At 43.2% G+C, this 13614-nt stretch overlaps 1 protein-coding gene across 2 annotated transcripts in view; it reads left to right on the top strand.

Annotated features, from left to right (window-relative positions):
* appbp2 (amyloid beta precursor protein (cytoplasmic tail) binding protein 2) overlaps positions 1–13614 on the top strand; it is a 92029-nt gene that overhangs the window by 11890 nt on the left and 66525 nt on the right. Inside the window, exon 2 of one of the 2 annotated variants that reach the window (XM_077566486.1) lies at positions 2087–2175. The exons of the other annotated variant lie outside the window; for it this stretch is intronic. Within the exon in view, the coding sequence (XP_077422612.1) occupies positions 2087–2175 (89 nt within the window). The remainder of the gene's footprint in view (positions 1–2086; positions 2176–13614) is intronic. 2 annotated transcript variants of the gene reach the window in all.

Below are 13614 nucleotides of genomic sequence, written 5' to 3'. Positions count from 1 at the left end.
GACGCGGCCGCGGCCTGGGGGGCCCTGAGGTGTTGCGCTTGCTCTGTCCTGGCGGGGGTCGACGGCTCCCCTCTTTGGTGGAGATTTTCATGCATGCTAGATCCACCACACCAGCATCTATCGAGACTTAGACACAATTTGTTTCTCCCTCAGGTCATTGATTCGGTGGAGGCTGGTGTCTGTGGATCTCACTCTGCTTCGTCTGTCCTTTCTACCTTTCCTCAGTTTCTCCTTTGGGCCCTTGAGGTTTCCCTGATTTGTTGGAGTTTAGATGTCTCTGGGGTTGGTGAAGGTTAGTGGCCCGGTGGGTGGTGTCTGGTTGGTGCTGGGCTTCGCTTTTCTTTCTTTTCTTTGGTCCCCCTTCGGGTCTCCTGGCGGCCCCACGACTCTGGCTGGATTTTGAAGTGTTCGGTTTAGGTGAACGGTATGGGAATTCTTTTTTTTTTTTTCTTTCTCACGCACGCACGCACACACACGCACACACACACTCACGCACGCACGCACGCACGCACAAACACACATCCAAAAAAAAAAAAAGAAAAAAAAAGGGAGAACAATGATGATGACATTTCAAATGATCAATACTGAGATCTCCCAGAAAAAAGGAAAAAAAGAAAAAAAAAGAAAAAAAAGAGCAATGATGATGACATGTCAAATCGGTAAAATTACCGAATGAACAATACTGAGCCCTCCAAAAAACAAAAAAAAAAAACGGATGACATCAAATGCAGTCAAATACAGTACTTCAAGAATATGGCATGCAATGTGAAAGCACATACAGTATAAATGTAAATATATACAGTATGTACATAAATTAACATGTATGCATCCCAATATTTTGAATTAATAATATATTAAAAATAATTTGAAGTTCTTTTGTCAGTTTTAATTTTGCAGCTTTTGCTGATGTTTTAGAGTTTTGCCGAGATACCGTTTCAGTACCGGTATCGATGTATTTTATGCAGGTATAGTATCAAAGTCAAAACTTTGGTATCGTGACAACACTATATGCTCCTAAAATGTTAAATTAGGGGTTACCGCGCTGCTCGCAAAAAATGTTGGTCTGCACTGTGCAGCCCTGATATATGTGCTAGAAATCATCAATCATCATCAATCAATCAATCAGCGAGTCTGCCCACGGGGAGGGGCCGCCGCATTGCTGAGGAGTGCCCCAAATTGTCCCTCAGAAATGGCCGATAATGGTATCGGTCACCACCGTGAGTACCGATACCTTAGAATAAGACTGGTATTGGCACCGAAACCTGGTATCGGTAGTGACCCATCATAGTCAGGATGGTACCACCTCTGCCTCAATTTGAGCCAGGAAAAACCCTGAGTAACGTGCACACCCAAGCCATTTTCAAAAGTGGTGCTTCCTTGATTTAGCTTGTGCAATAGCAGTTATTATATGTTAAAGATTCAGTGATCTTCTCACTCTGTGCTCGATTGAAACCAAAGTCAGCCCTGAAAGTCTCTCCTAACACAAACATAAAAAACAACTCTTACTTATTATTACACTCACCACTGTTCTTTTCTTTTCTCTTCTCCTCCCCTTTTTTTCTCAGTTTTTCAGTCTCAGCTCCTTCATCTTGTCAGTCTTGTCGGAGAATCTCATGTCACCCTATTATTTGTTTACACTAGCGCACGCACGCTGCGACTCTGGAGCAACAAGTGGGGGAGGGGCGAGTTTGGCTCGAGCGGCCCCTGTATGGAATTTGAGACAGTCGATTGTCATTGCATCTTGGCGCTCCTATTGTGAAAGAACAAGATGTGCTTTTTTATGAAATCTGTTGGCCCTCTGGGGGGGCCCCTCTGACTAGGATGCCCCAAGCAATTGCCTGGTTTGCCAAATGGGAAGCTACGTCTCTGTCAAAGATGCTAACAATGGGACCCACTGCCTCCCTGTTTGACAATCAGCAATAAAGGTTGGAATTATGGGGTTGGATCACCAAATGATGCCAGAGCGCGGCCCTTGCTGCTCACCCCTTCCTCGGGATGGGTCAAATGCGGCAAACAAATTTCATCCCACTTAGGTGGGTGTGACATTCAGTGGTTCTTCAACTTTAACTATTTTTGTGTCTCTCAGCTTTACCAACAGGGTAGGCTCTGTCAGCTGGGAGGAGAGTTTTGTGACCTTGAAGTTTTTGCTAAAGTTCTTCGGGCTTCAGACAAAAGGTGAGGCTCTGATTACATGTCAACTGCTAATCCATGTTTTATGTGAAAAAGTACCTACTCTTTTCTGTATGTGTCTGGATTACACAGTCATTAAAAACATTGTTTTAGATTAGCCTAAAACAACCTCAACTAAAATAATAATAATAAACTAAAGCTGCAAGAAACTAAAAAGGGAATAGTCCATGGGCCAAAGCCGATACTGGTACCATTTGGGTGGGCAAATTCCAGTTGGGATTTTTTTTTTTTATGCCTATACATCCCTAGTTTATATTTTGTTATAATAGACCTCTAAGACTGGTAGCTTTTTAGTGTTTATCACCAGTGCATAGTATTTATACACGACCTACCTGTAAAAAAACACATTTTTGACGTTTGACTGGTTTTGGCTCATGGTCAAGGCACTTATCAGTAGGGATGTAACGATAATGGCAATATCGTTATATCAAGATATTAAAACTGCCACAATATCGTCGCCGTCAAGCAGCACATCTGTTTCATTTTCACAAAGCATGTTTTGGCCCTTCTATATTTAAAATCCACGCTAATGGTCAGATGAAGGGGAACGTAATATGCTTGTCAACCGTGTCTATGTGGAGGAACTCATTATGCTCGTGCATTAACAAGTAAGTGCCTCAATATTAAGTGTTATTAGCAGTGACGTTCAGTGAGCTATAGGTTTGGATAGGCAGGCAGTCGCAAATTGAGACGCACACACCAATTACAAATTTGTGTGTCGGCAGGCGAGTGTACAGCGTATCCCAGGGTGTACATATTTTCATAAAAAAAAAAAAAAAGAGGACACTCAGCCTGACCTTGAGATATTTGATACTCAGATACAAGATGCCATACATTATTTATTTTTTTAAACATATACCTCCTCTGTATGGGTAAAAAATAAAACAAAAAAACATTACTCTCTTTTGAAGTCTACATTTTTTGCTCCGCAATCTTCTTTTTCTTTTTTCTTTCTTTCTTTATTTTTATACTTCGAGCGGGGCTCGTACCCATCGCCTTTGGTGCGGCAGCTCAACACTTGCCACTCAGCTAAAGTTCTGGGCCACCGTCATCCAGATGCCAACCACAGTAAACGTTGCAGTGCACTCTGCCTCCCATTTGCCGCACAACGAAAAACGGACAATTTCGAACTCGCCCGGACGCCCGGAAAGAATGTAATAAAGTGAATATCTCCCTGTAAAACAGCCTAATTCCTCACAAAATCAAGCTAGCAATAGCAATGCCAAACACCATGTAAAGTGAAACAGCCAGTTAATCGAAGCACATCCACAAAGCCAATCTTTCCTTTTGCACCATTCTTTGTGAAAAGTATGAATAATTATTTGTCCCTTACTTTGCTGAAAATCTGGTAGCTAAGGTGTTGGTCTCCCATCCTTCAAAAGATGACGTTTTCCCTCAAACGAAAGGCGTGAAAATAGTTTTATATTCTCCAGAGTGGCGTCATCTTACCGCTTTGCTGTGCATTAAGTGTGTTTTAAATTCATGAATGCACTGTGCAAGCGTACGTTTACATAGGAATAATACAGCGATGTAAAAAGGCTTCGTAGCGATCTGCCTATTTGCGTAAAGGACTTTTCTACTGAGAAACTGACTACGCATGCACGAACACATATCGCTATGCGGACAGGGCTGGGAAAAGCACAGAAGCGGTGTGCCTTCAGGAGGATAATTTTTGCAGCATTTTTGCCTGCTGGCCAGACAAAGTACTGAGTCGTTTTTAATTGAGGTATGAAAATCACCAAATGTTGTCACTTTTAAACCTATATGCAGTGTAGCTTTCTGAAATTAAAGAAATTATTAAAATAAATTTAGAGATTAAAGATTCAACTTTCATTTCAGCCTGGGGTAGGCAGTGCCTACCTTGCCTATCCTGACCGCACGTCACTGGTTATTAGAGATCGTAGGTTGTTTATATGCATTGCTGTTATCTACAAAAGCACAATATCGTGTTTTTTTTAGTATGAGACATTTTTTTTTATATTGTGACTTTTTTTTAATATCGCCAACCTCCCCACAATATCGTGATAATTATCATATCGTAATAATATTGTATTGTAATGTTTGGATATCGTTGCATCTGTACTTATCAGTGGTTGATAATGTTGTGTTTGGTATCATTTTTAAATTGCATATTCTAAGCTTTATTTTAAGAACATTTTTGAAGCTGTGTCAAATATATAGGTCACTGGAGCTCTTCAAACCAGCAAAACCAATTTTTTTTCCACACTTTTCTCCAAAACTCTTTTATTTAAGCGCTGAGAAGGAACATAATAGACAGAACACCAGACAATAACACCAAGGATTAAGGAAATGTGTACTTTCTTCATTTCTACACATGATTTCAGACCTTAAATGAAAAGGAGGATTTTGACCGATATATGAGGCCTTACTCTATGCAGGCTATTGGGTGCATTTGGACAGTGGTGGTCATCAGACTTCTTTCTGCTACAGACAGGTTCATGGTTCACGGCTGGCACGGCGGCGTGGTGAAATTGGTTTCAGGGTGCTGACGAACATTCAAGCCAGGGTGATAACAGACATTTTCTGAATATGCAAGCAATTAGACAGGCAAACAATCGTCTATGTGCTGGCGAACATTCCCACCTGGGGTAAATTTACATTTTGGTGCAAAAAGGACGTGACCCCAAGCCAAAGCAATACAGCGAGGGCCAGCTCCAGTGGAAGAGACTGCGTCGGAGCCACTCCACTTAAGCAAGCAAAACTTTAGTTTTCTGGTCAGCAGCAACAGCCGGTGACTAAGGCTGAACTTAACATTTTAATTGCAAGGTTTGTTGTTCAAAACATGCTCCCCTTGTCCACTGTGGAGTCTGAGTCATTTAGAGCCTCTTCTGGCTAAAATTCCAACGCAAGGAGGTGGGGGTTCCCCTCTGTCGAAAGAGTTTTAAGTAAGTACGTTTCTAACTTACGAGTATGCAAAAATGACTAGTGTGAGCTCAAAAGATCATTTACATTTCCCTTATTCTTTTTACATTTAAGTTTACATTTGGGTTTCATAGTTTTGCATTACAGTAAAGTGTGTGAATATTATTTGTGTCCATCCATCCATCTTCTGCCGCTTATCCGGGGTCGGGTCGCGGGGGCAGCAGCTTTAGCAGGGAAGCTCAGACTTCCCTTTCCCTGGCCACTTCAACCAGCCCCTCCAGCGGGATCCCCAGGTGTTCCCAGTTCAGCCGAGAGAAATAAGCCTGGTTTACATGGAGTCATGTTTTCCGATTAGAATGAATCCGAACGGCCAAATGGAATAAAAATGCTCCATATAAACACCTCTTTCATCAATTCGAACAAGCGTCATCTATACACTTCATTTGGAATAGCGAGGCTGCGAGGAGCTTTCCAACCACCTCAGTGACTTCGACCCCAGAGATAGGAGAGCCCAACTCAGAGTCCCCAGACTCTGCTTCCTCAAAGGAAGACGTGTCGGTGGAATTGAGGAGGACTTCGAAGTATTCTCCCCACGGACTTAAGACATCCCAAGTCGAGGTTAGCAGCACCCCATCTCCACTATACACAGTGTTAATAGTGGACTGCTTTCCTCTCCTGAGAATCCGGATGGTGTACAAGAACTTCCTCAAAGCTGTCCGGAAGTCAATCACGGCCCTCAAGGTCTCACTGTCATTGCCCACATGAGCGTTAAAGTCCCACAGCAGAACGAGGGAGTCCCCAGGGGAAGCGCTCTCCAGCACACCCTCCAAGGACTCCAGAAAGGGTGGGTACTCCGAGCTGGTGTTCGGTGCATAAGCACAAACAACAGTCAGGACTCGTACCCCCACCCAAAGGCGTAGTGAGGCGACCCTCTCGTTCACCGGTGTAAACCCCAACGTACAGGCGCCTAGCCGGGGGGAAATGAGTATGCCCACACCTTGTACCGTGGGCAACTCCAGAGTGGAAGAGAGTCCAGCCCTTCTCGAGAGGATTGGTACCAGAACCCAAGCTGTGTGTGGAGGCGACCCTAACCCTAACTATATCTAGTTGGAACTTCTCAGACTCGCACACTAGCTTAGGCTCCTTCCCTGCCAGAGGTGACATTCCATGTCCCCAGAGCTAGTTTCAGTAGCCAGGGGTTAGACCGCCAAGGCCCCCGCCTTTGGCTGCCACCCAACTCACTGTGCACCGACCCCTTTGGCCCCTCCCACTGGTGGTGAGCCCATGGGAAGGGGTACCCATGTTGCCTTTTCGGCCGGACGCCATGGGTATAGGCCATGGGGGGCCTTGGTGACCCGCGTCCGGGCAAGGGAAACCACGATCCAATATTTGTACTCGTCATAAGAGGTCAGTGAGCCATGTTTTGTCTGGTCCCTCACCTAGGACCTGTTTGCCATGGGTGACCCTGCCAGGGGCATAAAGCCCCAGACAACATAGCTCCTAGGATCATTGTGACACACGGACCCCTCCACCACAATAAGGTAATGACTCACGGAGGGGATATTATTCATTTTCAATCACATTTTTATACATTTTTATTTCTATTCCTGTGGCAAGTTACTTTTTGGAAGAAGTCATTTGTAACTGTAACTAATTACTTTTTTTTAAAAGTAACTTGCCTAACACTGCACATTGTCACATCAGACTTTGGGGCACTGTAACTGGACTGTGCTGAAAAGTTGCAGTATTCGATCTGAGGCATGGTCAACAATTTAAGTCTTTTCTGACAAATTTTGAACTGGATCCATGTAAAAATTAAAAAACAAAAACAAACAAAAAATGTCACCATTATATTTATAATCGAATATAGTCATGGAGATACCTTCAGGTCATGACTATAATCATACATGTGAAGGCCAAGTTTGAAGTCAATCTGATGAAACGTGTAGGAGAAATGGGCAAAAGAATGCCCCTTGTGCAAAAATTGGCAAAAATCGGACACTAAAAAATTCATAGCTCACTTCTTATTCATTTTAACATATACTGTAGGTCGAGAGACGTTTTTGTAGGTCTTGGGGATATACCTCTAAATGATCGTAGATTTTGCTTAAACGTACAACCGGGGCTGCTTTGTTAAAATTTTTTAGGAGGCGCTAGTGAGTAATTTTTGTAAAAGTCGCACAGTACACTAAAATATTGCTAATTTTGCCAGGCCAGATTTGTTTCACAAGTTTTCGTGCATGTTTAGGTCTTCAAAATCTGTGGTGTTTTCTTGGTGAACAGTGTGTTGCCACACCCACAGCGTTTTGCGAGTTGGTTTACATTTTTCATGCTAGGGGGTGCTGTAGAGCCATGTTGCTATGGCAACTTAATAATATCAAATTTTTCACCAGGCCTGAGGATTGTGCAAAGTTTGGTGAGTATTCATACATGTTTAGGTTCCCAAAAATGCGATTGTTTGCTGAGAATAATAATAACTAGAAAAATTTCCGCGGAAATTTTGAATGGGACTGCTGACTGCTGGTGGAAAGACGCATGTAGTACTTTTAGCAATAGTAGTAGTAGTAGGACTTTTAGTAGTAGCAAGTACTTGTAGTAGAAGCAGAAGTACATGTAGTAGTAGTAGTAGTAGTATTAGTAGTACTAGTTGCAGTAATTTTAGTAGTAGTCAAACGGCTAAGATGGCCTTCACCCTGGGTGTGCGAGGGGGCGAGAATCCTCGGCGTACCTAATCAATTGGCCAAGATGGCCGCCGCCCTGGGTGGGCGGAGTGGCGAGAATCCTGGGCTTCCCTAATCAATTGGCCAAGATGGCCGCCGCCCAGGACGAGCGGAGTGGCGAGAATTCTGGGCGTACCTAATCAATTGGCCAAGATGGCCGCCGCCCCGCGCAAGCGGAGTGGTGAGAATCCTGGGCGTACCTAATCAATTGGCCAAGATGGCGTCACTAGCTCAGCTCAAACTCCACCCTCACAATTTTTAACTCCTACCCCCACTTTGATTATAAAACTCGCGGGAGCTGGTCGGCACTGCAGGCAGCAGTGGACCATCACGAGAGAGCAGGTAATGGATGGTTTCTGCTCGCTGGGTCGCGGAAGCCATTTGGCTTAGAGGCGGGCCCCGCTCCACCAGCTATAGGTCTGAGAGAGTTTTTTGTAGGTCTTGGGCTCCTTCATAAACCTCCAATTTTTTTTAGATCTTGCTTAAACCTGCTTCATTTAAAATTTATAGGGGGTGCTAGCGAATACATTTTTTAAAAATCGCACAATACACTATAAAATATTGCTCATTTTGCCAGGGCAGATTTGTTTGCCAAGTTTCATGAGTTTCTGTGCATGTTTAGGCCCTCAAAATTGATTTAAATTGAAATTCAAATACGAGGTAGATCCAGTTAACGTGGTTGGAGAAAAATGTTGAAAAAAATACATTAGAAGAAATTGCCAGTAGGTGGTGCTATCAATGCGATGAAAAGATGTCTTCAGTACTGCTAGAAATTTTAAGAATCAACAGATTTTGCGGCACTTTAATGGCACCACCCTTTGCCTAAAAGATATAATATTTGGTGTGGGGCATGATCAACATCTTAAGGCTATTCTGACAAATGTTCAGCTGGATCCCTTGAACAGGCTCCGTACAGTAGATAAAAACGTAAAGTATAACATTTCTTGTCATCCAGTAGGTGGTGCTACATGTATTTGATCACTTAAATGTTTTCAGGCTGTGACTATAAATGCTTGAGAAGTTTGGGATTTTTTGGAGCTTGTACAGCGGAGTTATTAAGCATTTGCTCTTTCGTGACGAAGGAAATATTAAAGGCAAAATGTGTACACGTACCTGCTAATTTCCGTAGCCTTCAGTTTGTATTTTTCCACGCCATGGGGCGCTATGGAGCCATGTTGTTATGTTTTTTTTGCCGGGCCCGAGGAGCGTGCAAAGTTTGGAGAGTTTTCGTAAATATTTAGGTCCCCATTTGAAAAAAAAAGAATTCGGAGAAAGAAAAATAATTTCTACTAAAACATCCATCCATTCTTCCATTCATCTTCTGGCGCTTATCCAAGGTCGGGTCACGGGGGCAGCAGCTTTAGCAGGGAAGCCCAGACTTCCCTCTCCCCAGCTACTTCAACCAGCTCCTCCAGCGGTATCCCAAGGCGTTCCCAGGCCAGCCGTGAGACATAGATAGTCTCTCCAGCGTGGCCTGGGTCGTCCCCGGGGCCTCTCGCCAGTGGGAACACCTCTCCAGGTGGCATCCAAACCAAATGCCCGAGCCACCTCAACTGGCTCCTCTCAATGCGGAGGAGCAGTGACTCTACTCAGAGTCCTTCCTGGATGACCAAGCTTCTCACCCTATCTCTAAGAGAGAGCCCGGACACCTTGCGGCGGAAACTCATTTCGGCCGCTTGTATCCGGGATCTTGTTTTTTGGTCAGGACCCGTAGGGACGTAGATCGACTGGTAAATTGAGAGCTTCACCTTTGGACCGATACAGAGTCCGCATCACTGCAGACGCTGCACTGATCCGCCTGTCAATCTCCCGCTTCATCCTGCCTTCACTCGTGAACAAGGCCCTAAGATACTTGAATTCCTCCACTTGGGGCATTATTTCATCCCTGAGAGGGCACCCCATCCTTTTCCGTCTGAGGACCATGGTCTCGGATTTGGAGGTGCTCTTCATCCCAACCGCTTCACACTTGGCTGCGAACCGCTCCAAGGAGAGTTGATCATAGCTTGATGAAGCCAACAGCACCACATCATCTGCAAAAAGCAGAGATGCAATGTTGAGGCCACCAAACCGGACCCCCTCAGCCTCTGCTGAGCCTAGAAATTCTGTCCATAAAAGTTATGAACAGAATCGGTGATAAAGTGCAGCCCTGGTGAAGTCACTGGAAACAAATCCGACTTACTGCTGGCAATGCGGACCAATCTCTGAGGGACACAGTGGACTGCCTTCTCCAAATCTACAAAACACATGTAGACTGGTTGGGCGAACTCCCATGCACCCCGCCGAGGGTGCAGAGCTGATCCACTGTTTCACGAAAACCACACTGTTCCTCCTGAATCCGAGATTCGGACCCTCCTCTTCAGCACCCCTGAATAGACCTTACCAGGGAGGCTGAGGAGTGTGATCCTTCTATAGTTGGAACACACCCTCCAGTCCCCCTTCTTAAAAAAGGGGGACCACCACCCTGGTCTGCCAATCCAGAGGCACTGCCCCTGATGTCTACGCGATGTTTTCGAGGCATGCCATCCACGACAGCCCCACAACATCCAACAACACAACAAATTGACGAGGCATATTACATTTAAATGTCAGGAGCCTGTTACCTAAACTAGATTATGTCAGAATCTGGGCCCAGTCAACTAATACTGACATCCTTATTCTGTCAGAATCCTGTCTTAATAAATCAGTCCCTAATAAGGACATTGCAATTGATGGGTATAATGTTTTCCGGTGTGATCGCCCAAGAAAAGGTGGTGGAGTAGCAATATATGTTGGAAACAAATTTAACATTACACTTTTGACCTCACTTTCCATTACTAAACAGTTGCCCTGAAGCTTAACTTTGCATATGGTCAGATTCTTACCATTATAGGGTATTACAGACCTCCTTCTGCCTCCAATGAACCTCTCTCCTCACTTACGTAACTTGTGGCCGGGTACAATTTTGGTGAGCTCCTTTTAGTTGGGGATTTAAACCTTGACTGGTTGACATCATCATCAGATAACCTTAAATCAATCTGTGATTTATTCAACCGGTTAATTCTGCAATCCATCCCAATGGAAAAAATCCATTAAATACATCTTTAGTTTATTTAATTTGAAGTAATGCTCCGCATAAATAGACAGGCATTGGTACTTTTGTAAATGATGTGAGTAATCACTGTGCTATTGCAACAATACGTAATGGAAAAATACCCAAATCTAAACCACATATTCACTTGAAGAGAGACTACAAAAACGTTTGCATACAGGCTTTCCTTCATGAACTGTCTGAGTACAATTGGAGCAGAATCTCTTTAATTGATTATATTGAGCTGGCACGGCAGTGTTTTTATAATGAGTTTAGTCGCATCATTAATAAACATGCTTCCATCCGGAAATTCAGAGTAAAGGCCTGGAAAAATCCCTGATTTACTGCTGATGTGGGAAATCTTTTCAAGGATAAGGACATTGCTTGGGCCAGGGCTCGAAAATCCAAGTCTGAGGCAGATTGGCTCAGCTTTTGTCAACTTCGGGACAAGTGTACCACTCTTATTAGAAAGGCTAAATCAGATTTTTTAGTGTGTGCATGGCTGGATCCTCTTCTTCTGTTCAAAAAGTCACTAAAGGTGTGCCCCAGGGATCTGTCTTGGGACCCATTCTATTTTCAATATATATCAACGGTCTGTGTGCTGTGTCAAATGCATTTTATCACTTTAATGCAGATGACACGATAGTTTATTGCTGTTCATCCTCACTTAGTCAGGCTTTTAAGCTGCTTTTAATGTTGTCCAGTCTCACCTGAGGAGTTTGAAATTGGTTTTGAACACAGAAAATACTAAGCTAAGCTCATGATCTTCTCCAACCCACGTGAGTCACTAGGGAATATCTCAACCCTTGTAACTCAACAAGGAAGTCCGATTGAGCTGGTTTTTAAATACAAGTGTCTTAGTTTCCTTCTTGACCGTGAGCTTTCTTTTGAAGCGCATATTGCTTTTTTAGTCTCCAAGCTTAGAGTGAAGCTAGGGTTCTTTTACCACAACAAATCTTGTTTTACAACTAGAGCCTGTAAATTACTTGTCTGCAACACTTCTGCCACTTATTGACTATGGAGATGTGCTGTATATGGGTGTTTCACTTAAATGTCTTCAGTCTTTAAACACTGTTTATCACAGTGCCTTAAGGTTTGTCACTGGTGATGGTCGCCTTAAACATCATTAGCCGGGTTTACATGAATAACATGACCGATTTAAATCATTTCAAATAAAGATCTCTGGTCACCTGTTAACATGTGATGTGATCCATTTCAATCTGCCGTTTACGTGCTCCCCCGTTTAATCAGATCAGTCCCGCGGCAGCCGCGGGGCGCACGGACATCGATCACGTGATTTATAAAGATGGAGTTAATTTGTCCTTTAGCACAGTAGTTGTGATAGTGTTAACACTTTTATTGAAACATCTTGATAAAAAACAAGTTTCAAGTATTTAAAAACAAGTTTATCATTCAAGTATTTAAAAACAAGTTTATCATTCAAGTATTTAAAAACAAGTTTATCATTCAAGTATTTAAAAACAAGTTCTCCCCTCTGGGGAGATGCCGCCATTTTAGTGGGTGGAAATGATGACGTCAAGACGCATTTACGTCAAGATAGAGCATGCGCATGCCAGATGCAGCCTCGCCATTTCGAATAAAGGGGATACATGACGCTCGTTCGGATTGACGAAAGGAATAATCCTCCCCCGTGGTTCCGAATGAAATTCCGTTCGGATTCAGCCTTTTTTTTCCGATTGAGGTGTTTGTATGGAGCATTTTCATTCAGTTTGACCGTTCGGATTCATTCTAATCGGAATACATGGCTCCATGTAAACCAGGCTATTGTGACTTGTACATTAAATCTAGGTTACCTTCCTTAAGTGCACGTAGGTGCATTCATTGGCTGACTTTGATTTATAACACCCTTCTTGGCATGGCTCCATTTTATTTAAGGACTTTTATACAGAGAACTGCAGGATATTATGCATTATGATCCTGTGATATTCTCCATCTTCTGTTCCTCGCGTCAGAACTGAACTAGGGAAGAGAGCATTCAGTTTTGCTGCCCCCACAGCCTGGAACTCTTTACAGACTGAACTAAAGCTCTCAGAGCCTATTACACTTGTAGCCTTTCGATCCATATTGACTGATAAACAATGTGAAACGACTCAGCAGTGCTTGTGTTTATGATTTTTTTTTTTTTAAACACATTAACGTGTATTAATGTTTATTTTATTTAAAATTTTATACATTTGTAAAATGTATTTAAATTTATTGTGTGTATAGTCTTACTTTTAATTACGTGTGCCGTTGACCTCTTGGCCAGGTCACCCTTGTAAAAGAGATCTTGATATCAATGGGTTTTTATCTGGTTAAATAAAGGTATTATATATTATAACATCCAGAGCCTTTAGGAACTCCGGGCGGATCTCATCCACCCCCGGGGCCCTACCACCAAGGAGCTTTCCATCTATCTCAGTGACTTCGACCCCAGAGAAAAGAGAGCCCACCTCAGAGTCCCCAGACTCTGCTTCCTCAAAGAAAGACGTGTATTAAGCCACTATGAACCCCCATACACGGCTCCCCCACCCTTTTTAACACTTGTTACACTTAATATATTTAACTCTTAGCATGCAAAATGTAGAATAAAAACCGTGCTGCTGATATTTTTCTTTTTAATCTTGAAATAGTATACCTTAACCAGAAACGGGGTTACAAATATCACAAATTGGTCACAAATTAAAATCCGCAGTTGAGTGAATCCACCATAACTGAACCACTAAGTAGCGAGGGAACACTGTATACAAAATA

The sequence above is a fragment of the Vanacampus margaritifer genome, chromosome 5, assembly GCF_051991255.1.
Source record: "Vanacampus margaritifer isolate UIUO_Vmar chromosome 5, RoL_Vmar_1.0, whole genome shotgun sequence".
NCBI lineage: Eukaryota > Metazoa > Chordata > Actinopteri > Syngnathiformes > Syngnathidae > Vanacampus > Vanacampus margaritifer.
This window is presented reverse-complemented; position numbering and strand designations above follow the sequence as displayed.